General features: G+C 39.2%; 1 protein-coding gene across 3 annotated transcripts; it reads right to left on the reverse strand.

Annotated features, from left to right (window-relative positions):
• Positions 1-499: 499 nt before the first annotated feature.
• On the reverse strand, positions 500-27,398 carry ADNP2 (ADNP homeobox 2). 3 transcript variants are annotated; one of them, XM_021715424.1, is made up of 4 exons: positions 27,278-27,398; positions 9,254-9,343; positions 7,804-7,918; positions 500-5,193 (listed from the first exon to the last, which is right to left on the reverse strand). In XM_021715424.1, exons 1-4 carry the CDS (start codon positions 27,383-27,385, stop codon positions 1,979-1,981), a joined length of 3,528 nt encoding a protein of 1,175 aa, XP_021571099.1. In that variant the 5' UTR covers positions 27,386-27,398; the 3' UTR covers positions 500-1,978. The 3 variants fall into 3 exon arrangements, with proteins under 3 accessions (XP_021571099.1, XP_021571104.1, XP_008062411.1); XM_021715429.1 differs by lacking the exon at positions 7,804-7,918 and having other exon boundaries at positions 500-5,191; positions 27,344-27,398; XM_008064220.2 differs by lacking the exon at positions 7,804-7,918 and having other exon boundaries at positions 500-5,191.
• Between the last annotated feature and the right edge of the window lie 595 nt (positions 27,399-27,993).

The raw sequence follows: 27,993 nt of genomic DNA on the forward strand, positions 1-27,993 counted from the left end.
ATTCTGTCCCTCACCCCCACAAGGACCACTTGAAAATGAGATTTTTGGTGGCCACAAGAGGAGTGGGGGTGGGGCACAGCATGCTGCTAGTGTCTAATAGGTGAAAGCCAGGGACATACTCAACAGCCCACAGTGCCCAGGACAGTCATCACAGCAAAGAGCGACCCGGCCCAACTCATTAGCAGTGCTGTGACTAATGTATGTGACAAAAGAAAGGTAAGAGTTAAACACCAGCACCTCTGACCTGGCCTCCAGTGACACTGAACATGCCCGGGCGAAGGCAACCTAGTCTGACATCCTAGATGCACACCTTCTCTGACCCCATGGGAGTTATCTTTATGGAAACACTAGCAACATCTGCTCTGTGGCCACGATAGTTAATTAGCCCTTCAGGGTTGTATTGACTTATTTTCACACAATGACAAGTAACATTCTTTAGAAAATAAATGTGGCATCTATTTCCATGTTTAGATTATTTCTATGAGTTACAACAGTTCTATTTGCAACGGTGTAACAAATTTTAATTCAAAATAGACACTCTGAAAACAACAGGTAAAAAATAATAATAAAGTTCAACAAGCTCTCTTTTTGAATTTACAACAGAGTACACCAACAATCACAGACCAGTTTCACAAGTGCCTCAAATATGCACATTATAGCAATTACATGCAAATATTGTATTTTTAAAAACCCATACACATTATTATTTCTCAGAGGCTCCAAATATTTCTACCTAAAGGTATGTTGGACAGTTTCTCTGCTGTGTGCTACCAGCAATATGACGTACCATCTAAACTGACTGGTCTCCATTTCTGGTCCTGGTGCTTTAAGTTATTTTATATTGTATGGGGAAAAACAAGATTTAACATCCAAAGGACAGTGACAACAATAGAGAGTTTTTAGTAATACATCATCCCTTCCAGCTGAGCAGCTGGGCTAGAGAAACACCTGTTCTCCCATTCAATGTGACCTCCAGGAAACTTGGTCAAAGACATAGTACGCTAACCATCGCGACTTAGGTCCTGGTCTGCTCATTTCACCCTGTCCCCTGAAAATCTATGCTGTAATTTAAGATAGTATCCACACTCAGGTGCAATAACTTTATTTCTGAGTATCACAGTCCTTTCCTTTCACTAGGTTATGAGCAGTTAGAAGAGTCTTGGGTGTGTTTTCTCAACGTTTATTCTAAAGGCACTAAAGATTTATTGTTTTATCTTTGAATGGAGAAATTACTTATCAGCATATCAAATGGGGGAAAGTCTACACTGAAAAGTATTTCTGCACCTACAGAATTACTTTATTTTAAAAATAACTCTTGATTTATGAACTACATACCAGACTTCAGATTCAGTATATTTTGAACAAGTGAAAATATTTGGTTTTCTGAGTTAAGATTTAAAAAAAAAAAAGCTTTAGCATAAAGCTGGAAAAAATGTAGATCAAAATTATAATCTAATAAGCACAGAGCTCACAAAGAAGAAATCAGCTTAAGTTAATGCAGTACACCCTGAAGAAGCCAAACACATCACAGGGTTTGTACCCACGTCTCTTAATAGTTACTGTATCATTTGCTGCTACATGTAAAGCTGAGGGAAAATCGGTGCTTTAACTCACAGTTAATCAAGTATTCTGAAACAGGCTGAAATTTCCTTAAATGAAAAAAATATTTGTAGATTTCTGTTTTTTATCTTATGATACTGATACTACTGGGGAAAACAAGGCGTGCATGACATATCAAAAGATTCAATTTACATGACACAGGAAAAAATAAAGTAATTGTTACAAATCAAACAGCAGGAAATAATAAATCTGAAAGAACCACTTGCTTCCTTCCAATAGAAGTCTTTCTGAGCACCTGAAATAAATCTAAAGAGCAGCATAAAGACCACTGAAATTGATAAATTCAACACAGTGAAAAACACATTTTTAAAAATTTCAATTGAAAAAACTATTACCTAGTATTTTAGATTAACTTTTTTTACAAGTTTTGTGTTTCATACTCAAAGTTCAACCTGTGTTTAACATTTTTAAGTTCAGACATATCAAAGCCTAAAAGTACAGAAGGCTTCTGGTTTTTTATTGCTTTCATGCAAATATACCTTCTTTTTCCAAAAAATGAAGCTACATCAATTTTCCATACCCATAAGAGTGAGGATAACAGTTCTATTTCCTTTTTACTAGGATACGGTCTCTTATGAAAATAATCTCTAAGAAACTGCTTTTTTTCTTCATAAGAACGGTCTTCATATTTTTTAGGATCTAATGCTAAAATCTGAAGAGCGTCCTCATTGACAATCGGTCCCTCTGTCCTGCTTTCATTCCTCTGTCTTTTAAAAGGCACAGCACTCATTACTTTTTCTGGTCCTGGAGCCATGTCGGCATTTAGAATGATAGGTGGCTCTTCCCCAGCCCTCTGGTCCTCAGACGCAACATCGCCATCAGGCAGCTTTCTCTTTACAGAAAAGCTGGACTCTTGTATCACTTCACTACTGACTAACAGCAGCTCACTGTTCTCAATAATGTCAGGTTGGGTTTGTAGGTCTGACTTGCTATCCTTCGGAGCACTTCTGCAGCGTACCAAATGGACAGCGATGGCGGCCAGGGTCATATTTCCAGTATAGACCCCACAGCAGTGGATGCACTTGAAAGCTGGAGACTTCAGGATGGTGTGGACTGTTGGCATAATGTGGTGCCTCTCTTTCAAGTGCAGCTCATATGCTTCGGTTGTCACAAAGGTGCCAAAGCAAAAAGGGCAGGTTGATACCTGCCTGCTGGGGTTATTGGGGTTGCCGGGGGCACCAGGGTTGCTGGGGGCGCTCTCTGCTGGAGGCCTCACCTTCACATACACAGGCACGAGCGACTTGGAGTGAATCCCAGCAAGGATCGCCAAGTAGACCTCGCGCTCGCCAAGCTCCTCCTTTGGCAATATAGTAATGAAATCAAGGTGGGGAAAGAGCAGGTTGCCATTGGCATCGACATCTAACTGAAAACCTCTGTTGCTATAATCCACAGGAACCTTCTTCTTCCCTAGATGCCTAGTCCTGCTATGCTCCGAAAGACCTTTGATGTCATGGAACGTGCATGGACAGAACAAGCAGCCCAAGCCATGCATCAGCAAGTGATGTATAAGCTCCTCCTCGGAGACCAAGCACTTACAGGAGAGACACCGCACTGTTTTCTCTCTCATCCACTTTAGAAATGGTGCGCATGCTGCCAGCTTCTCGGGCTCAAGCTTCTCACCAGCCTTGACCTCACTGTGCTTATGAGCCACCTGCATATGGACCTGGTAGACGTTGGATGGAAAGAGCTCATTGCACACTGGACAGGTCTTCCACTGCTTGGCCTGTTTGAGTGCCTGGTTCGTGTCTGGAGCAGACGAGGAGGCCTGAACAAACACGCTCTGTGCAGCATTCACCAGCACTGGAGGAGAGGCCATGCTGGGCACAGAGCCAGCCATTGGTGCAGCTGTGCCTGATGACAGGAGCTGGATAGGCACCTGGGGTGGGGCGACGGTTGCAACACCTCCAGGGGGCACCGGCAGAGTGACAGACACTGGAGCCAGCGTGTAGGTTGGAATCCCATTCACCTGTTTCCCTGTAGGGATGAGCTGTCTAAGAATAGAGCCTGATGTGAGGAAAGTGGTGTTCTGTGAAGCACCAGGTCTAACTGGTTGGTTCACAGGCAGAATGTTGGTGCCAACAGGCTGATTGAGTTGCAGGACCCCAGGCCTCACTGGCTGGCCCATAGGAAGAACTCCTGACACAACGGGCTGGCTGAGCTGAAGAACACCAGAATTCACACTCTGGTTCACAGGGACAACACCTGAGGAGACCGTCTGGTTGGGAGAAAGAAGCCCAGATGGAACCACCTGGCCTGCAGGGAGAACCCTCAATGGGGCCGTTTGGCCAGAGGGAAGAACCCGTGAGGGGGCTGTCTGGCCAACAGGGAGAACCCCTGATTGGACCATCTGCCCAGGAGGGAGAACTCCAGAAGTTGCTGTCTGTCCAGGGATAACCCCAGCAGGGGTCACCTGGCCTGCAGGAAGAACCCCTGACGGGACCGCCCGACTCACAGAAATCACCCCTGGTGAGACAGCCTGTAGGACCCCAGGGGTGACAGAGGGACTCACTGGAAGGACACCGGGCCCAATGGGTCTGTTTATGGACCCCACAGGCTGGGTAAGGGGTAAAACTCCAGGGCGGACAGTCTGATTTATGGGAAGGACACTAGTTCCAACAGACTTATTGATAGGTCCAACTGGCTGACTCAAGGGCAACACTGGAGGATTCACGGACTGATGAAGCGGGACCCCGTGAGAAAGAAAGACGGGCTGAGGTGCGGAGGGTTGCAGGGTGAGGCTGTTCTGGCCCACAGGCAAAGGGCTGGAGACCAGAGCCATGTGGGACTGAGCAGCAGCAGGTGGGGAATGAGTGAGACTCCCAGGAGCAGCCTGGGCCACAGTCACTGGCTGTACTGCAGCTGGGCTGGCATTGTTCTGGGGCAAAGCAAGATGAAAGCGTGGAGGTGGGGCTGGAAGGTTGGGGGCACTGCCGTTGGGTGGCATGGCCAATTGCGCCGCTGGTTTTGGAGCAATGTGTGTTTGCTTCAAGAGTCCAGTCCTCTTGGTATGTTCTGAAATCACAGATCTAAGCTTATTCTCCAAATCTCTGTGTATATCCGATGTCAAAATATGATACATTAATGCATCCTGGCTGCTGGCGTTGGCATTGCATTTTTTACAGTAATATCTGTCAGATGGTGGGATCTTCTCCACAGAGTGAGTGTCATTAGTTTTTGGTTGCTCACCCATTTCCTCAGTTCGCAGACCAAAGTAGGAGTTAATTAAGTAGTGAAAATGGGCTACCAGCACATGCTTCTTCATGCTGTAGTACAGAGTATTTGAAAAGTTACATTTTAAACACGTAAAACTTATCACATCACTCCTAGATGATTTAGTCTCGCCTAAAATATTCACTGTGTAGTTCTGGACTTTCCGAACAGGTGCGTGGAACATTCTGAAGTGCCTTCCCACCACTTTGGGTTGAGATGCAAACACACAGTTTGGGCAAGGGATCACCAGTTCTTGGTCAATTTCATCTTCGTGGTAACGATGTAAATGATTTTTGAAAGAAGTAAGCACCTTTGTAGAGTATTTACAGAGGCCACAACAGTATGGCTTTGTTCGATATCTCTGTTAAAAGAAAAGAAAATCTTAATCAAAGTTTAATAAAACTGTCAGATGCTACACTTCCACAGTCACTGAGGACATAGTTCCTTTTCTTCTAACGTGCTAGATACTTTAACACTATCCTTCCTCAAGGAACAATGTTTTTTCTGATGCAGGGTTTGGCAAGTTTCTCCTATGAAAGACAAGACAGTGAGTATTTTAGGCATGTGAGCCATATGACACAGTCTCTGTAGCAACAACTCAGCACTGTCATTGTTGTGCAAAAGTACCCCAAAATCATACGTAATTTATGGGCACAGCTGTGTTCCAGTAAAAATTTATTTATAGACACCAATTCAAATTTCACTGTCACAAAACAGTATTCTTTTGGTCTCTCCTTCAAACATTTAAAAGCCCAACAATTATCCCTGGTTCATGAGCTGTACAAATGCAGGATTTGGCCCACAACTCATAGTCTACTGACCCCTCTTGTAAGCCATCCACTAAAATGACAAATCTCATTATTTAGCCCTGTATTTTGAATTAACTGCATCAATAAAATAAACTCAGCAAATTAGCTGCATAATTATGAGAAAGTTATTTTCTTCCCATCTCATCCCATCCCATTTCTCTTAGTTCCAACGTTATTTCTACTCCAAATTCTAAAACCTCTGGAATTTATTTACAAATAACCTAGCCCTCCAACTGTCAAACCCATCTTTACCATCTTCTTATTTCTCCAATTCCTAGAGAAGGTAGAAGTCAAATGGAGAGTGCTAGGCACAGCAGGTACCCAATAAACTATCTGATAAACAGTAAAGAAAGAGCAATTGTGCCTAAACTCATGTTATAAATAATTCTGAGATAAGGATAAGACCACACAGTGACCATTATGTAACTTTTATGTAAGCCATGACTGGGGAATTCAACAAGCTCAGGGCTTTAAAAACAGACATTCATACGATAGCTGCCAATGGAGGAGTGCAATCTGTTCTAACATCCACGGAGTCTTGCTTGTTTGTGACATTGAAGACATTGGTCTCAAGATGGGGTCTTAAGACCCGAGAGCTGCTGAACCACAAAACACCTTCCCCCAGTTCCACAAACTAGTAAGTTAAGACCTGGACAGATTAAACACTTCATCTGAGGCCCAAAAGTTGGCTGTGGCACTCCCACAGTGATCAGGGGTTAAATTCCCACCCTTTCCTAAATATATGTTCTCATGATCACTCTCTCATATACAAATTCACATGCACTTCCATTCTTCAAGATATTGTTATCCTACCTTTTTTCTATTCATGGAGTTCTTCCTCTTCAGTCACAGGTCAGTAAAATTATCCGAACACATTTAGCTTGCTACCATCTTTTCAGCATTTCGAAAAATTCCTGGTTCTAGTATTTCTGGTAAGATCTATAATAACTCTAGGGTAATAACCACAACTCCAGACCACAGACTAAGATAAAAACCTATTTCACTGAATCTAAGAAGATATATTTTGTCATACTTTAACATCTCTGAAATCTAGATATACCTTACAACTTATTATTCATATTGCAAGACAGTTTAAGTATCGTTTTAGTTTATTAGTGGTTCATTAAAAATGGTACATTTTATATTCAATGAAATACAGGATTGAAAAACCATAGTTCAAAGCAAATTACACTTGGTGAAAGAACCAACAGAACTTACTGACAGTCGCATGTGTATATGTGAAAGTTCTAGGACAATGACTAATCATAAACAATTTTGAGTATGACATCAGTTGACTGATGCATACATAAAATGAATAACTAAGTAGAAAAGAAGAGGTGTCACTATACTGTGCACTGCCAGAAAGATGGACTCCAGACTCGGATGTCATCTCTCCATCACACCTAAAGTTTGCTTCCTCAAGACCCCACAGTAACCTCACCTCAGGTCACTTTAGCAAGCCCCATCTGTTCTCAAACCCTGAGAAGGCCTCACTTGTTTCTCCAAGCCCCTGAGAACCTTACTGAAGTATGAGCTACATAATCCAGCATGACTACACAACTTTCTTGCTATGTCTCCCAAACTGTCTCTGTTGCTAAATCGTATGTCCTGGGGACAAATTAAAGCAGTGAGACCACAGTAGGAAAGAAGATGCTAAAACTAACAGACATCACTCCAGGCAACCACTCCAGACAATAATACATTTACTTTTTTCTGAATACAGTATCTAATACATTCAATCTCTATTATTTCAAATTATTACTTAACTAGGGACTATTCACCTGACCAAGAAAGAACTCTCACTTTTACTTCTTTGTGTCAGGCAATCAAAAACCGTGACCTGCTTTGTACAAGAGTTCAAAAACTTTCTTGATGAAAAGCGTGCAATTGTATATATACTGCAAGTTACATTATATTTTAGGAATTTGGATTAAAAAAAATCAATGAGGCCTAAGATCCATGAAGTCAAGATCTGCTATGCAACAACCATGAGCTGAGCAGGACAATAACTAAATCATAGTGATTTCAAGGAACTTTGCCTCCTAAGGTAGAGGGTAGTAACCAGTCAGAGACTGAAAAGTGGGACTCAAGGAGAATGAGCTGACAACAGAAATATCTTTACAGAAAATTCTGACAAAACAGTGCCTAATTAACTAAAAAATATTTAGGCAAAAACTCCAAAGGCCAGCATGACATTGACAAATCCAGAAGGTGGAGTGAGGATCAGCTAAGTCACCTCTGGGATGGGCTAAGTTTGATAATGATGAAGGTACTAACGGCTGGTGGCAGGAAAGGCTTCCCAGAAAACACTTTAACCAGAAGAATTAGGCAGTATGACGCATGTTTTAGCTAAAATTTGCTTAACTCAAGGTATCAAATTAGTAAAAACACTGTTCCTTGATTTAAAGGTCTACATTTTATTTCAGTTTGAAACAGGATTAGGTTGATGCATAAGTTCATAGCGTTTGTTTTTGTCATGTCAACACTGCAGTGTTGGGAGTTCATCATTTGTCATTTGCCATTTGTAGTGACAACGCTGTGCTTGTGAATACGTCTTGCATTTTGCAAATCTGAAGAAAGGAAGTGCTATCTGTGGGCTAAAGAAGATGGAGGGCTGGCCGGGTGCAGTTGCTCAAGCCTGTAATCCCAGCACTTTAGGAGGACGAGGTGAGGGGATTGCCTGAGTTCACAGGTTTGAGAACAGCTTGGGCAACTTGGTGAGACCACATTTCTACAATAAAAAAAAAAATTAGCTGGTTGTGGTAGTGTGCACCTGTAGTTCTGGCTACTTGGAAGGCTGAGGCGGAAGGATTACCTGAGCCCAGCGGGTTGACGCTGGAGTGGCCGTGAGTGTGCCATTGCACTCCAGCCTGGGCGACAGAATAAGACTTCAACTCAAAAAAAAGAAAAAAAGAAAAGAAGATGAAGTGTCAAGTGGAAAAAAAGAACACTTCCAACATATTCTTCTGTTAACAGAAACGTAAAAGCAGCGAAGCCTGGAAACATTTGTGCCATGTACAGGGGGAATGCCATCAGGGAAACCATGGCAAGAAAATGGTTTTGTCATTTCAAAGAGGGCTACTTTGACCTGGGTGATTCTCCATGTTCAGAAAGAGTATCAGGCTTTGATGAAGACCGTTAAACACTTTAATCCATGATGACCCACGTCAGTCAACCTGAGAACTGGCAAACGTGATGAACTATAACTGGTCAATCACTGTGTGACATGTGTATTCCATGGGCAAGCAAAAACACTGCGAACTTATGCATCAACCCAATAAATTCATCACACTTAATGCCATGGCATTCTGAATTACTCAGAACAGTTCTTAAATCAAAGGTCCTTCTTTCACCAGTGGCATCTTATGGTCAAGGACAAAAATAATAGCTTCATTGCATCAACTCCATATGCAGAAAATTCTCACAGCACCAATAATCCTGCATCACTAAACACTGGACTTATTTTGCTTTTCACCTTCCTGAATGTCTGTGTTATATCTCCTTCCCACTCACGCCCCCACCAACCCCAATACATGCAATGTCCCTCAGACTAAACTTACACTCATCCCTGACTTTTAAGGAAACATGAAAACCAAATACTAAAAAATACATACCACTTTCTTTCCAGAAGGTTCCCAGAGAGAAACATCTCCCCATGATGTATTATAAAAGTACTTCTCCCCTGGATCAAAGCCTTTAAGATCCTTTAAAAGGAAGGAAAAAAAGAATTATTACACAAATTAAGAAGTTAAATATTTCACCAGAACCTTATGAGATTACTCGGTGCCTAAGAAATCTACATGAGAAAAAAGAGAAATGAAAGTACAGTCAACCCTTGGTCTCCATGGGAGATTGGTTCCAGGACTACCTGCAAATACCGAATCTAAGGATGTAAAAATTATAAACGACATTATAAAAATGATGTCGTTATTTGCATGTAATCTATGCACATCTTCTCTCTTACTTTGTTTAGGGAATAATGATAAGGAAAAAAGTCTGGACATACTCAATACAGATACAACCATCCGTTTTACCCCCAAATATTTTCCATTTGTGTTTGTTTGAATCCACAGATGCAAAATCCATGAATAAGGAGGGCTGGCTGCAAAGCCATCAGCAAATTGTGACAGAGGACCCGTTAAGTATAAGAACTGAGGAAAGGGTTGAAATAATCCAGGATAAAATTATAGTTTTATAAGAAATAAACAGATGAAACCTCCCAATAGATAATTATCAACATTTTTCTGTATGTAAGGCAAAGACTAAATGTAAGTAAGGATTCTAAAACCCATGTAGCTGAGTACATATAAAGAAACAAAAAAATACTTTAAAGTAAAATAATTTTTATCCTGAACACACTCTTTTTTTAAAACTATTACCTTACCACTATTATTAAATCTACTTACCTTAGAGAATGAAAGAAAAGTGTTTTTATCTTCCTCTTTTAAATTTCTTTCAAAGCAGACATTTAAGCAATAATCTACAACACGTAGAGGGTTTTTCTCAGATGGAACATGTCATTTTTCACTCAAAAAGTTAGACTTGCTTCAGTGAGAAAGTTACCCAAAAGACCAATAGTGTAGAAAAGGGTGTAAGGGAAAACCTCACAAGTGGCTGGGGAAAACCACTAAATGAGGTAGCAGTTTGGGAAACGCAGTGTGTGATGGAGACCCTCAGGGGCAGGTGAATATGAAGAAGAGAAAAGGAGCAGGTCCCAGGAAGGGACCAAGAAGCAAGAACAGCAGATGAACCAGGACCTCCCATAGCAGCAGCATCCGTGGAGCAGAAGAAGCAGAAATAGCTGTCTTCCAAAGACTACTGGCAGCCGGTAAAGTGGAAGGCAGGCCTTCACCTTACATGCAGGTAAAAATGGCCTAGGACAAAATAAACACGAGGAGGGGAGAGGTGATGAACAAAAACCACAGGACACAGTAACACACCTTACCCTTTTGCAAAGTCACTATTTCAACCCTCCCATAATTCCTATTGGACTCTAAAGACCTAACTACAGACAAGGTTCCAGCCTCACAAGCAAATACTATCTCCCATGCATATAAGCACTATAAAGAACTATTTCAGGATGGTAGAGGAGTATAAAGGAGAGAGTTCTAACTGTGTCTGCTGACCTGAGCATGACTGCGGGGAGATGTCCCACAGGGCTTAGGCTGGGAGTGGCTAACATGACAGAAAAGGGACAGGAGAGAGAAAAACAACAAGGTCAGGGCAGGCAGCGGGGTGGTGATGGTGGTGAGATACCAATGACAGCAGGGCAGCTGTAGTCTGACAGAGAGTTTTAAATAAAATGTTTTAAAAAGTGAAAGTTAGGCCGGGCATGATGGCTTATGCCTGTAATCCCAGCACTTTGGGAGGCTGAGGCAAGAGGATCGTTTGAGGCCAGGAGTTTGAGATCAGCCTAGGTAACACAGTAAGACTGAGACTCTACAAAACGGAAAAAATCAGCCAGGCATAGTGGTGCGTACCTATAGTCCCAGCTACTTGGGAGGCTGAGACAGAAGGATCACTTGGGTCCAGGAGTTGGAGGTTGCAGTAAGCTATAATTGCACCACTACACTCCACCCAGGGTGACAGAGCAAGACCTTATCTCAAAAGAAAAAAGCGAAAATTAGTCACTAAGTGAGTTGTGCAGAAAAACATTTTACATTTCTCTCTAAAAGTAAAATGTTAAAGTCCATGTCGCCCACAATTACTTTTCCTCTTTTTTCTGAGTTGAAAGAAGAAAGTCTACTCCTGCTTTGCCTCAGTCACTTCTCAGTGTGTAGAAAGTGTAGTTATAGAAAACAATTTATTATACTACACTATTTTTACACTTGCAACACAGCTCACTCACTTAAAAAATATAAGCTATATTAAGAAGTGAGCATGAAGATATAACATTTCCATATCTTATGGTATGATCAGTCCTATGACTATTACTATACTAGTTTCAGAATTAGCCCATGGCACTATCTTAAGAACCTAAATAATAGATACAAATGCTCAAAGACCAATGAGAAAAATGCTCAAAGATGGGCCCATCCTCACAGAACCCGTAGAGGAGGGGGAATGACAAAAGTACCAGAAGCCACATCAATGTTGTAACATTTGTGCATCAAAAGGACACATGACTACAGAGACCCAAACACTCTAAAATCATAGGAAAGCCATAGGAGTGCTCAAAAAGTCAGAAAAAAAGAAATGTCATAAATCACCACTTGGAAAGTTTATTAACTAATTACTCACTTTGCAGAGTGATACCTCAAAAGAAAGAATAAAACCTCGTCCTGCCATTCCAAGAGGCACTCTATTTCAGAGAAACCAAACAATCCTGATTGAGGCATAGTTGACAGAAGAATGTCTGCTAACGATATACAAGTAACAGAATCAGATACCTAATTCAGAGCAACCTCCTATAAATTTATCAGCTGGGACAAAGACTATCAACTGGTGGTAAATGTACCACTTTCTAGTCCACGGTAAGAATGTAACTACACATGAAGAGACCAGACTGCCATACACTGTAGTGAAGCAACAAAACATGATGAGATTCCTGGAGTGATACAAGAAGTATAGAATATCACATATGATGTGTTCTAGCCCAAAATGTTTAAATTGAGTCAACTGGGTCTTTTAATAGACTCTCTCATTTACAAAAAGCTCAGGGGACAAAGGACTAAGCTAAACACCACCACAAGAAAGCACCAGACAGATTTGGAAGGTGCCATCTCTTTAGGAAGGAAGGTTGGTCTAGCCAACAGGTCAATGACCAGACAAGCAGGAAAAAGCACTGTGAACCTAACAACCAGATGCAGTAGTGTCCACTATGAATCTGGCTTACACAAACCAAGTGCAAAAACTATCCTGGGGAAAACTGAAGAAATCTGAATATGGACTGGGTATTAAGGTAAAAACGTAATACATGACAAGACAGGGAAAAAATGAATAATAAAAAAGCATAATCAATATGATCTTATGGTAAGAACCAAACACACACACACACACAAAGAAAAGGCTAAATAACATGATGTTAATGGCAGTAATCTCTGAATGGTAGAAATGTGGCATTTTGAATTTCATTTTCTAAAGAAATGATTACCTACATTTTCTGACACTCCAGTTTATATTACTGTTTTTATAATTAAAGATTACTTTTAGTGTAAAAAGAGTTAAGTCAGAGAATGATAGCCAACACAATTGCCTTCAACTATAGCTAGGCTAGCTCATGGCTTACAAGTCAATTCAGAACCAGAAAAAGACAAGTTATCATAAGGACTTAAATTGGAAATCAGAACGTTGTTTTCAGAATCTTCTTAAAAGATGAAGTGCACAACACACACATCCTTTATTCTAATTCCAACAAAGCAAAAGCATGTGACACAACCATAAATACTAGGAAATACACTTAAACTTTAAGTATATCTTAAAAACATGCACACTCAAGAGCCTAAGCTCAAATTTTTAAAATGTTGCTATAGCAGCAGAAATGAATAAGAAAGGCAAGATTTAAGAAGAGCCCTACAACAATTATGAAATCATTATTACTTTACAGAAAGTAAAAATACACTATTTCAAAAAAAAGCAAGAAACAAACTACTATAAAACAGGGGCATCCTGCAATACTGACTTTGTGACAAACTTACACAGGGTCTCCTGGAGACTTTCCTGAGCACTGATGTTCTCATGTGTGTGGGGAAACTCTTGGGAAAAGAATGAACAGAAAGAAAAAAACAGAACAAGTGTCACAATGCCAAAGAGAGTTCATACCTCCTAACACAAGGACAAGAGTCAAGTCCCCACAGAAAGGTAGATAAGGAGGGCCAACACAGTGGAGACAAATCAGCTTAGGTAGTAGTTCCAGACCCACTCTAACAATGTGTAAAAATTCCAAGTACCTTAAACAAGTCCTAGAAAGAAGGCCAAATAAATTTAAAGGAAACATCAAAATCCAATACCCATAAAACTCACAATATCCAGCATCCAGTAGAAAACTGTCAGTCATACAAAGCAGCAGAAAAAAAAGACCCAAAATTAGGAGAACAAGAAATAATAGAAAACATGAATGCAAGGAGGAAAAAAAGGAAAGATAAACTGTAACCCAAATGCAGTATCTATGATGAAAAATACACTGCATGGGATTAAGAGCAGATTAGATGCTACCAAAGAAAAGACGGTTAAACTTGAAGACAAAGCAAGAGAGGTATCCAAAATGAAAGAGAGAAATGAGAAAAAAAGACTGAAAAAATCCCAACAGGGCATCAATGAGAGATGGGACAATATCAAGCAGCCTAATACACAGTGGGCCACCTTATCTACAGGGGAGACATTCTAAGACCCTTAGCAGATGCCTGAAATTGTGGACAGTGCTGAACTCTGTATATAACTATTTTTATGCATATATACCTATGACAAAGTTTAATCTATAAATTAGGAACAGAAAAAGACTAACAACAATAACTAATAGCAAAATAGAGGCCAGGCATGGTGGCACATGCCTGTACTACCAGCACTTTGGGAGGCCAAGGAAGGAGGATCATTTGAGCCCAGAAGTTTGAGGTTAGAGTGAGCTATGATCATGCCAATCTGGGTAACAGAGAGACCCTGTCTCACATAATAATAAAAATAGGACAATTAAAAAATACACTGTAATAAAAGCTATGTGAAATTGGTCACTCTCTCTCAAAATATCTTATTGTACTGTGATGAGATGGCATGATGCCTATGTGTTGAGAAGAAGTGAGGTGAACAATGGAGCGAGATGGTGCAAGACTTCAACACACTACTCAGAAAGCATGCAATTTAAAACTTACAAATTGTTTATTTCTGGAATTGTCCATGTAATATTTTCAAACCACGGTTCATTGTACAAAACTGAAGATAAGAGGGGACTACTGTATATATAATTGGAGTCCAGGAACAAATGGTAGGAGGGGCAGAAAAACTATTTGAAGAAATGATGGCAAATAATTTTCCAAATCCAATGAAAACTATAAAATCATAAATTCAAGAAGCTCAGCAGATCCCAAGCAAGAGAAACATGAAGAAAACCAAGCCAAGGCACAAATCCACAGAGGAGCAACAATGATGGAAAACATACTGTTGGAAAATCTGTCAGCCTTCTAAGGCAATAGAGTGTAATTTTTAAAATACTGAAAGGGGAGAGAGGAAAAAAACCTTAGAATTCTATAACTAGGAAAAATACCTTCCCAAAAGAAAGACAAAACTCTTTTTCAGGCAGGGCGCAGTGGTTCACGCCTGCAATCCCAGCACTTTGGGAGGTCAAGGCGAGAGGATTGCCTGAGCTCAGGGGTTCGAGACCAGCCTGGGCAACTTGTTGAAACCTCATCTTTACAATAAATAAAAAAATAAGTCAGGCGTGGTATTGTGTACCAGTAGTTCCAGCCACTTGGAAGGCTGAGGAAGAAGGATTGCCTGAGCCCAGCAGATTAAGGCTGCGGTGGCCGTGAGCGTGCCACTACACTCCAGCCTGGGCAACAGAGTGAGATTCCAACTCAAAAAAAGAGAAAAAAAATCTCTTTTCAGAGAGAAAACATAGGAAATTAATTAAGGAGACCAACACTACAAAATATATTTTTAAAAGTTCTTCAGGCAGAGTAAATGATTCTAAGATGGAAATATACATCTACTACATAAAGACTGCCATCAATGGCAAATGTGTAGATAAGTATAAAGTAGTTTTTTCTTTTTTACTGTTTAAAATAAAGATTAAAATGCACTGTAATATTTATAACATATACAGAAGTAGAAATAAAATGTATCACAACAGAACAAAGGCTAGAAGAGGAAATGAAAGCATACTTCTATAAGATTCTTATACTATAGGTAAAGCTGTATTATTCTAGAAAGGTAGATGTATAGCTAATAATAAGCCAATAATGGAGATAAAATGGAATCATAAAAAGTATTTAATCAAAAGAAAGTAGAAAAAGAAACAAAGAACAGATGAGACAAGTAAAAAAAAGTAAGATAGGAGTTTAAAACCCAACCGTATCAATAATCATATTAAATAACAGGGGTTGGCAAACTTTTTCTGTAAAGGGCCAGTTAAGTATTTCACGCTTTGCTGACCATACAGTCTTTGACTCATGCCACCATGCCACTGTGCACAAAAAATAGTCTCAGACAATAATATAAACTAATGAGAATGGCTGTTCCAATAAATTTTATTTACAAAAACAAACAGCAAGCCCAATTTGGCCCTTGGGCCATAGTTTGCCAACCCCTGAGTCTAAATACTCAAAGGTAGACTGTCAGGTGGGATAAAAAAACCAAGACCCAATTATATGCTGTCTACAAAAAACTTTTTTTAAATATAAAGACATTATGAATTAAAAGTTAAAAAGAACACAAAAATATACACCATATGTGACATTCTGAAATAAATATTTGATTGCTACTCCCTCTTTCTCAGTATAGAATTCATCACATACTCAGAATCTTCAAAGCCATGGGGTCTTTTTGTAAGCAAATGATTGCCTTATGGCCGGTAGCCCCTGGGTAGCTTCAGGCAGGAGGGTGATCACCAAGTTCGGGGTTTTGGACTTCCAGTCCCATCCCCCAATCTCCAGGAAGGGGAGAGGGGCTGAAGGGTAAGTTGATCACCAATGGCTTACGTAATGAAGCCTTCATAAAACCCGAGAGGACAGGGTTTGGGGACCTTCTGGGTAGAGGAACAAACGGAGGATCCTGGAGGGTGGAGACCAAGAGAGGGCTAGAAGCTCCACACCCCTTCCCCATACCTTGCCCTACATATCTCTTCACCTGCAGCCTTTGTAATATCCTTAAGTATTTCCCTGACTTCTGTGAGCCACCAGAGGAGAGGGCTGTGGGAACTCCAATTTATAGAAAACTCCTCAAACATCTGGTATCAGAAGTATTGTATGGTATTGTGAAAGTATAGCAGGAGAAGCTGAGTTTGTTATTCCTCTATCTTTGAACATAATAACACTAATCAAAATAAAGCTAGAGAAGCTTTATTAATATAAGCAAAGTAGATTTCAAAGGGAAAAGAGAATGTTAACAAGGATGGAAAGTCAAACTTCATAATGATAGGTCAGTTCATACTCATAACAATCCTAAATGTCTATACAATTCAAAAGGAGTTTCAGAGTACATGTAACAAAAATTGACTGAACTAAAAAGAGAAATAATCAAATCCAAAATTATAGTTGGAGACTTCAACACCCTTCTCTCATTGACTGAATAATTACTGACTGATAAATAAGCCCTCTATAAGAGATAGAGAACAAGTAGCCAAAAATCAGGAAGGTTGGTCTGGAGTGGAAACTCATACCTGAAGTCCCAGTATTTTGGGAGGTCAAGGTAGAAGGATTACATGAGGATGGGATTTAGAGATCACCATGGACAATATAGCAAGACGCTGCCACTATAAAAAGTAAAAAAATTAGCCGGGCATGGAGGCATGTGTCTATAGTCCTAGCTACTCAGGAGGTTGAGATGGGAGGATCACTTGAGCCCAGGAGTTTGAGGTTGCAGTAAGCTATGATTGCACCACTGAGTTCCAGCCTGGAGGACAGAGCAAATCCCTGTCTCAAAAAAAAAAAAAATCATGAAGGATCTAGAAGACTTGAATAAAATCACCCAACCTGAACTAATTGACTTTTATAAGATATTTCATCCAACAACAGCAAAATACACATTACAATTTTACAATAATTACAAAGTATGGTTTCTGATCAAAGCAAAATTAATTTGAAATCTGTAACAAAAAGATTACCTGAGAAAACCCCAAATTTCTAGAAATTAAAAACACACTTTTAAATAATCCACAGATAAAAGAAATCACAAAGAAAATTAGAAAATATTTTTTACTGAATGAAAATGAAAAGGTAAATCAAATTTGTAGTATAGCAGTACTTAAAGGAAAATATTTGGCATTAGATACTTAAACATGTACTGTAAGCAGCTGTACCACCATGGCAAGTATTTTTGTATCTAAACATAGAAAAGGTACAGTAAAGATACAGTATAATGGCTGGGTGTGGTGGCTCATGCCTGTATTCCCAGCACTTTGGGAGGCTGAGGTGGGAGGAATGCTGGTACTCAGGAGTTCAAGGCCTAGGCAACACAGCAGGACCTCATCTCTACAAAAAAATAGAAAAATTAGCCAGGCGTGTGGCCCTTGCCTGTAGTCCCAGTTACTTGGGAGGCTGAGGCAGAAGGATCACAAGAGCACAGGAGGTTGAGGCGGCGGTGAGCCGTGGTCATGCCACCGCACTCTAGCCTGAGCAACAAAATAAGATCCTGACTCAACAACAAAACAAAAGTTAACCCAAGCTTTCCATAACCTTTTTATTTTCTAACTCTCTCATTTATAATAAAGGGTAGCACAAAACACATTGTACAGCTGCACAAAAATATTTTCATTCTTTAGATCCTTATTTTGTAAGCTTTTTTCTATTTAAAAACAATTAACTTTCTTGCTAAAAACTAAGACACAGCCGGGCTCGGTGGCTCAGCCTGTAATCCCACGCCTTTGGGAGGCTGAGGTGAGTGGACTGCCTGAGCCCACAGGTTCGAGACCCACCTGGGCAGCGAGACCTCATCTCTACAATAAAAAAAAAAAAAAATCAGCCGGGCGTGGTAGCGCATGTCTGTAATTCTGGCTACTGGGAAGGCTGAGGTGGAAGGATCGCTGGAGCCCAGCAGGTCGAGGCTGCGGTGACTGAGAGCGGCCACTGCACTCCAGTCTGGACGACAGAGTGAGACTCCAACTCAAAAAAAAAAAAACTAAGACACAACCATACACGTTAAACTAGACCTAGACAGGGTTAGAATCATCAATATCACTGTCTTCCACCTTCATATCCTGTCCCACTGGAAGATCCTCAGGGGCAATTCTTCTAGAAAACCTCCTGAAGGACCTGTCTGAAGCTGTTTTACAGTTAACTTTTTAAAAAAATATATAGGATTACGCTCTAAAATAATAAGATGTATAGTATGGTAAATACCTAAGCTAATAACATAATTGGTAATTATTAAGTATTATAAACTTTTTAAGAGATGGAGATCTCGCTATGTTTCCCAGGTTGGTCTCGAGCTCCTTGGCTCAAGCACTTCTCCTGCTTCAACCTCCTGAGTGGCTTGGACTATAGGTGCATGCCATACTATGTCTGGCTTGTACCTAATTATATGTGCCATACTTTTATATCACTGGCAGTGCAGTAGGTTTGTTTACACCAGCATTACTACAAACACCAGAGTAATGCATTACACTACAATATTACCACAGCTGCAACATTACCAAGCAATAGGAATTTTTTAGCTCCATTATAATCTAACGGGTCCACCAGAGTATATTCAGTCCTTCATTGACCAAAATGTCATTATTAGACTGTGCATGATCATATTTGAAAAGGAAATAATAAAAAAGAAAGAAAATCTAATCTGTTGCCTTAACAAACCAAATTTTTAAAAACTGTATAAATGAACCTTAAACATAAATAAGAACATAAAGAGTAGAAATAAATAAAATAGAAAACATACCGTAGAGAAAAAGCAAAAACAAAACACTTTTCTCTGAAAAAATTAGTAAAATTGATAAACTTCTTATAAGAATGTATGAGGAAAAAAAAAGAAGATACAAATTACCAATGCCAGTAATAACAGAAGGGTATTACCATGGTGCCTACTAGTAATAAACAAATGATAAAAGATGATAAACTACCAAAGATCACTAAAAAAAAATTAGATAACCTGAACAGCCTAATTATCTAGTCACAAAACTGAATTCATAATTAAAAACCTTTCCACAAAAAAAATTACAACACCAGATGGATTCACCAGGGATTCTACTAAACAATTACAGAAGAAACATTATCAATTCTACACAAACTCTTCCAGAAAATAAAGAAGAAACAGGCCAGGTGGCTCATGCCTATAATCCTAGCACTTTGGGAGGCTAAGACAGGAGAATTGCTTGAGCCCAGGAGTTCCAGACCAGCCTAGGTAACACAGCAAGGCCTCATCTCTACAAAAAAAAAAACACAAAAATTAGCCAGGTATGATGTGGCATGCACCTACAGTCCCAGCTACTTGGGAGGCTGAGGCAGGAGCAGTGCTTGAGCCCAGGAGGTAAAGGCTACAGTGAGCTGTGATCATGCCCCTGCACTCCAGCCTAGGCAACAGTGAGACACTGACTCAAAAAAACTAAAGAAAGGGAAAAATTCTCACTTTATTCCATTAAGCCAGCATGACCCTGACGCCAAAACAAAAATACTAGAAAAAAATGGAAACTACTGGCCATATCCCTCATGAACATAGATGCTAAAGTCCTTAATAAAAATTATTTAAACTAATCCAACATTTTAAAAAAAAAGAACCAAGTTAGAATTTATCCAAGGAATACAGATTGGCTCAAGAGTTAAAGAAAAATCAAACCATGTAACTCACCATACTCATGTAACTCACATACATGTAACTCACCACAGACTAAACAGAAACAATATAATCATCTTAATAGGTGCAGAAAAATCATTTGATAAAATTCAACATCCATTCATGATTTTTGCTCTCAGCAATGTAGGAATAAGGAACATCCTCAGCTTGAAAAAGGGAATCGTTAAAAAACACATACCTAGCCGAGCTCGGTGGCTCAGCCTGTAATCCCGCGCCTTTGGGAGGTTGAGGTGAGTGGATTGCCTAAACTCGCAGGTTCGAGATCCGCCTGGGCAGGAGAGACCTCATCTCTACAATAAATCCAAAAAATTAGCCGGGCGTGGTAGCGCGCGCCTGTAATTCTGGCTACTTGGAAGGCCGAGGCGGAAGGATCGCCGGAGCCCAGCAAGTCGAGGCTGCGGTGGCCGGGAGTGGCCACTGCACTCCAGTCTGGGAGACAGAGTGAGACTCCAACTCAAAAAAAAACCAAACAAACACACACATACCTAACAATCACATTGTAAGCCCAACTTCAAAAGAAGGTCAGTAAATTTTTTTTAAAACCAGCACCACCAAATGTTGGCATGAACGTGGAGCAAATACCACTAGTGGGAGTGTAAAATTATAAAACTCCTGTGAACAAACATCCAGCCATTTCTTATAAAACCAAACATATAACATTATAATTCAACATCTAGGTGTTTTACTAAGAGAAATAAAAATGGATGTCCACAAAAAGGTTTTTATAAGAATATTCATAAGAACCTTATTAATAACAGCTAAAAACTGGAAACAGCCTAGGTATCCACCATCAGGAGAAAACAAACTACAATCTGTTCACATAATGTAATGATGAAAACAAACTACAATCTGTTCACATAATGTAATGATGTGGCAACAAAAAGGACCAAACATGCATGCAACAACATCAAATAATCTTCCACAAGAGTACGCATGATTTCATTTACATAAAAGTATAGAATAGGCAGATGTAGTCTACAGTTACAAATTTCAGAAAATGGTAGCCAGTGGAAGTGAGGGTAAGAATTAACTGGAAAAGGGCTTGAGGGGATTTTCAGATGAAACTGTATATCTTGACAGGGATTTGTATTATGAATACATATGTGTCAAAATCACTTAGAGACACTTACTGTTGCATTTCATAACATACAAGTTTTACTTATCCCCCCGAAAAACTGCAAACAAGTACTGAACTCATTAAGGACATGCATGCTGAAGAGTTCAAGAGCGGTATGTAAGGATGTAAAGATGCCTGCAACTTTCAAATGCATCAAAAACAAACATAAAGTGATGCTGGGAGAGATACATAGATTTTAAGCAACCACAACAAAATGTGACCAATTTTGTGTAACAGTACTACCTCCAAGAAGAGCTTCAGAGCAGGCAGCATTCAACGGGAGACTGATTTTTAAAAAGTGTAACAAGTTAATTCCCTCAGGGCGATTAAAAAAAAAGGCAAAAAGATCATGGATCCATGTTTCTAATTTTTGGTACATGGGTTTTCACTGTACAATAATGTTGTATTACAAGAGATAAAAGAGTTTGAGGTAAAGAAATGCTTTCCTTGTCTGATGAAGCAAAGAGAGCTGGTAGAAAAAAAACTAAGCAAGTATTATTAACTATTAGGAAATAAATGAACGATATTAATAATATTTCAATTTTTTAGGCAAGATGTAGAAACACTGGTTAATATAAATTTTTTAAAATATATACACATTGATCTTTAAAGACTGCTACAAGAGTGAATTTAGGGAATCTGTTTCCAGATGATCCAGAGTGATGCCAAAACCCCGAATTTGTAAGTATGTTTAAATGTCTCAATCTAATCTATGATTTTACAAATACAAGTAAAGGAGGGTACCCTCAGAAATGGCAACTATGAATAGGACCGTACAAAAGGAATTCAATGCAGTGCAGAGGAAAACCAAAAACAAGGGCATTCATAACAAACTACTACATCAAAGTTGTCCTTCCTGGGGCTTTCTTCTAAGGAGGGACAAGAATAATACTACCTCCAAGAAGAGCTTCAGAGCAGGCAGCATTCAACAGGAGACTGATTTTTAAAAAGTGTAACAAGATAATTCCTTCAGGGCGATTAAAAAAAAAAAAGGCAAAAAGATCGTGGATACATGTTTCTATCTTTTTTTTTTTTTTGAGTTGGAGCTTCACTCTGTAACCTAGGCTGGAGCGCAGTAGCAAACTCACAGCCACCCCAGCATAGAACTGCTGGGCTCCGGCAATTCCTCCAAGTAACTAGAACTAGAGGCGAGCACTTCCATGCCTGGCTAATTTTTGATTTGTTGTAGAGACAAGGGCTCGCCAAGTTGCCTGGGTTGGTCTTGAACCTGTGGGCTCAGGCAATCCACTTGCCTCGGTCTCCCAAGTAATGGGATTACAGGCTGAGCCACTGAGCCCAGAACATGTTTCCATTAGAGGTCAACATGAATTCCCTGATACCTCCTCCTTTCTCAGTAAGTCTTAAGATATAGGCATACCTTGTTTGATAGTACTTAACTTTATTATGCTTCACAGATATCGTATCTTTTACAAATTGAAGGTTTGTGGCAACCCAGCATCAAGCAAGTCTATTATCATCATTTTACCAATAGCATGTGCTCACGTTGCATCTCTGTCACATTCATGTAGTTTGGAAACAGCCTAGGTGTCCTCTCCTAATCTCATGTTGAAATGTGATTCCCCAGTGTTGGGGTGGGGCCTGGTGGGAGGTGTTAGGGTCATGGCTTGGTGCCATCTTCATGGTAATAAATGAATTGAATTCTAGTTGCTTAAAAAAGTCTAGCACCTCCATTCTCCTTCTTGCTCCTCTCTCACCATGTGACACACCTTCTCCCTGTACCTTCCACTGTGACTTTAAGCTTCCTGAGGCCTCACCAGAAGCACATGCCAGCACTATGCTTCTTGTACAGTCTACAGAACCGTAATCTAAAATAAACCTCTTTTTTTTACAAATGACCCAGTCTCAGGTATTCTTTTATAGTAACACAAAATGGACTAATAAAAACATTTTGATAATCCTCAAATTATTTCAAACATTTTCATCATATCTGTTATAGTGACCTATGATCAGTAACCTTTGATGTTACTATTGTAATTGTTTTAGAGCACCACAAATGATGCCCATATAAGACAGCAAACTTAATCGATAAATGTTACGGATTCTGATTGCTCCACCAACTGGCTATTCCCTCATCCCTCTCCCTCTCTTCAGGTTTTCCATTCCTGTCAAAATGATGACAATTAATAACCCTACAATGACTTTTAACTATTCAAGTGAAAGGAAGAGTCACATGCCTCTCACTTAAAATAAAAGGCTAGAAAGTATTCAGCTTAGTGAGGAAGGGATGTCAAAAGCTGAGGTAGGTCAAAAGCTAGGCCTTTTGTGCCAAACAAGGAGGTTGTGAGTGCAAAGAAAAAGTTTTTGAGGAAAATTAAAAGTGTTACTCCAGTGAACACACAAATAATAAGACAGTGAAACAATCTTTCAGTCATTTTCAAGCAGGGCTTCTTCCCAGAGCTGAAACCTGGCCCATGTCAAAAGGACATATGTTTTTAACATTTTACATAAGGTTATACCCATATGAATAATATAAATGTTATTCAAAAATAGAAATGTCAAATATTTGAAAATTTCTAATTTCTGAAACTTCTTGACTTCTGGTCTTTTGAGGAGGCTTCATGAGCTTTGAAAGGGGAGGCAATGCTCTAAGACAGCAATGTCCAGTAGAAACATGGACATGGAAGCCACGTGTGTCATTTAACATTTACTAGTAGCAATATAAAATAAAAGAAGAAATGAATGAAAGTGGTTGTAGTAATTTATTAGTCAAATACGCAAAATATTATCTTTTGAATATGTGGTTATAAAATTAATGAAGTTGGTTTTGGTACTAAATCTTTAAAACTCACTCTGTATTTTAAGCTTCCGACACATCTGTTTAGATCATCCTATTCCCAGGTGCTCAGCAGCCCCACTTGACAGTGGATGCCACACTGAAGCACAGCTTTATCTATGGCCATACTACCGTGAACATGTCCAATCTCATCTGAAATACAGCTCTGAGGGCTCTGACTCCTTTGACTTCAGGGAGGTGGGGAGCCTGAGCTCTCATTTTCTCCTAGAGGTAAGGGAATATTCAAGACTTCAACAAAGTAAGTAACTGCAGAAGTGGCGTAAATAGCAAGAGAATCAGAATTAGAAGTAGAATCTGAAGATGGGATTGAACTGCTGCAACCTTGGGATAAAACTTGAACAGATGAGGAGTTGTTTCTTATGCAAAGAAAGTGGTTTCTTTCTTCTTCTTCATTTTTTTTTAAGAGACAAGGTTTCCCTCTGTCACCCAGGATGGAGTACAGTGGCACAATCATAGCTCACTGCAGTCTCAAACTCCTGGGCTCAAATGATCTTCCCACCTCAGTCTCCCAAGTAGCTGAGATTATAAGCATGAGGCAGCGTGACCAGTGAAAATGGTTTCTTGAGATGAAATCTACTCCTGGTGAAGATGCTATAAACATTGCTGAAGTAAAAACAATGAATTCAGAGTATTCCATAAACTTAGTTGACAAAGCAGCAGCAGGATTTAAGAGGATTGACTCTAATTCTGAAAGAAGTTCTATTGAGAGTAAAATGCTATCAAACAGCCATCACATGCTACAGAGAAATTTTTCATGAAAGGAAGGAGTCAATCGATGCAGTAAACTTTGCTGTTAATCTAATTTTCGGAAATTGTCATAGCTACCCAACCTTCATTAACCACTGCCCTGATCAGTCAGTAGCTATCAACATCAAGTCAACAGGCTCCACCAGCAAAAAGATTACAACTTGCTCAGAAGATCACTAGTATTTTTTAGCAACAAAGTATTTTTTAGGTCAACTGTGGTGGCTTAACCCTGTAATCTCAGCACTTTGAGAGGCCAAGACACAAAAATCACTTGAGGCCAGGAATTCAAGATCACCCTGGGCAACATAGCAAGATAACATAAACTCTACAAATAAAATAAAATTAGCCAGCTACTTGGGAGGCTGAGGTGGGAAGATCACTTGAGTCCAGGAGTTTAAGGGTACAGTTAACTATGATAGTACCACTACACTCCAGCCTGGGCAACAGAGTATGACACTTAATAGGGTAAACACAACTGTAACATGCACTGGGAAACCAAAGAATTCATGTGACTCGCTTTTTATTGTACCAAACCTGCTAAATCTCTGAGGAATGCCTGTACTTAAAACTCTAACCAAAGGCTTTTTTTTTTTTTTTTAATTCTTTTTTTCCTCCCTACCACCTGTTTAATGGCAAAGATTTTTCCTGGCCTCCACTGGTACAGAGTATTTGTAACTCTAAGAACTATTAATTGAGAACATACATGATGACAAAAAGCTGCTAAAATACAAATGTTTTTCAAATAATTTGGATATTATTTATCATATCATATCTGTATCTATAAAACATTTGAAATATAGCGGTAATTTAATGGGGGAGAGTATTTATTTCTCCTCAGTCAATGTTGTTCTCCTAGGGTATACTGGACATATACTGGACATCTCTATTCTGGGCAATACACATATGCCTGCATAGAAAGAACACACCTCTCCCACTTTCAAGTTTATGACATTTGTGGTTTTAGGTGATCATACACCAAATACTGGTTTTCTCTACATTTTAATGGATAAAACAGAAAGTCACTATGAAGTACATCTGTATCTCTGTATTAGTAAAGTTTCTTGAAGAGAAAAAGTAAAGTCTTGAACAAATTCAGATGAATAAACATATTCTTAGGCTGACTAAGGAAGCTAAAGTACATGAGCAATGTTCAGTTCTACTCAAGTCAAAAACAAAGAAGTCCAGGATGAAAAACTTTCATTGTTACTGATATTTTATCTAAAAAGAAAATAAACATCATGACAGAATTCCATTTTTAAAAACTGAATTCACAGTAAAAGGAGCCATGACATCCAAATGCAATACTTAATCCTGGACTGGATCCATTATTGAAGGAGGAAACAATGCTATAAGTGATATAAATGATGAGACAAAAATATTATTAGCAATGTATATAAGGATACACAGCAACCCTTATTTAACAGTTTTTAAAACTATAAATGTCACCTATATAGTCTAAACATTATAAGGACAAAATTTTAGGAAAACAAACTTTTCTAACACTTCATATATGTAAGTTCACAAATTAAGACAAAAAAAGAAACCCTATCATTTCATGTATGCACACCTATTTCTTGATCATTCTGGGAAAAATACTGGGAAATTAAGTTTTCTTTTGCTAAAACAATAAATAATTCAAGTTGGGCATGGTAGTTCATATCTGCAAACCTAGCACTCTGGGAAGCTGAGACAGGTGGATTGCTTGAGCCCAGGAGCTCAAGACCAGACTAGACAATATAGCGAAACCTGGTTTCTAAAAACAAAAAAAATCCAAAAATTAGCCAGGCAGACTACTGTAGTCCCTGCCACTTGAGAGGCTGAGGTGGAAGGATCACCTGAGCCCAGGAAGACAATGTTGCCATGAGCTATGATCATCATGATCATGTCACTGCACTCCAGCCTGGGTGACAGAGTAAGATCTTGACTCAAAAACAAAAACAAATAATTCAACACGTTCCTCTCAAACATCAAAAACAATTTTTTTGTATAACTAACAACTAAAAAAATTCCCTCTTCAGTGTTTAAAATTTAAAAATTTGAACAGCGGGAGGCTGAGGTAAGTGGATTGCCTGAGCCCGTGGGTTCGAGAGCCGCCTAGGAAGCTTGGCAAGACCTCATCTCTACAATAAATCAAAAAAGTTAGTCGGGCGTGGTAGCGCACGCCTATAGCTCCACCTACTTGGAAGGCTAAGGCAGAAGGATCGCCGGAGCCCAGCAGGTCAAGGATGTGGTGGCCGGGAGCGGCCACTGCACTCCAGTCTGGGTGGCAGAGTGCGACTCCAACTTAAAAAAATTTGAACAGCTTAAATAGCTCAATTTATAGCAATAAAATGTAAGTATTAACGATGGTTTCATGCAGTCATATGAAATATTAGCAATTTCCATTTTGAGGACTCTTACCAGTTCTTCAAAAACTCCCCCATTCTGAAGAATGTTACCCATTCTTCAAGAACTCCCAGTTTAGACCTCAATTCCATAAAGCCAACTCTAGCACCTCTATCTAAATCTGCTATTTATGCCTCTTACCTTCAGAAACTCCTTGCAGTTGTCAAGTCCAATATCCACAAGAATACTTTTCACCTTTTTCCGCACCTTTCTGATGTTGTCAAGATTTTCCACAGGAATTTGAAACATTTTTGAAATTATCCTTAAGAGGAAAAAAAAAACTGTAAAAAGTATGTATATTATATACACATATAGTATATACATACAAATATACATTTTTTAACAGGATTGGTAAAACACTAGAAATAGAGTATAATTTTCAATAAATGGTGCTAGAACAACTGGACATCTATATGCAATAGAATGCATATGGAGGTTGACTCCTTCTTTAAACCACACACAAAAATTAACTCAAAGTGGATCATATAACTACATGTAAGAGCTAAAACTATACAACTCTCATAAGAAAACATAGCTATAAATCTTCATGACTTTGGATTTGGCAATAAATTCTTAGATATGACCCCAAAAAGCACCAACAAAAATGAAAAAAATAGGTAACTTGGACTTTTATCAATATTAAAAACGTTTGCGCTTCAAAGGACACCATCATAAAAAGCAAAAATTCCACAAAATGAGAGAAAACATTTATAAATCAGATTTCTGATAAGGAACTTATAGCCACAATATATAAAGAGTGCTTATAACTCAATAATTAAGACAACCCAATTTAAAAATAGGCAAAGGATCTGAACAGGTATTTTTCCAAAGAAGACCTACAAATGGCACATGAAAAA

The sequence above is a fragment of the Carlito syrichta genome, unplaced genomic scaffold (genome assembly GCF_000164805.1).
Source record: "Carlito syrichta isolate Samal-C Ts95f unplaced genomic scaffold, Tarsius_syrichta-2.0.1 Scaffold100632, whole genome shotgun sequence".
Lineage (NCBI taxonomy): Eukaryota > Metazoa > Chordata > Mammalia > Primates > Tarsiidae > Carlito > Carlito syrichta.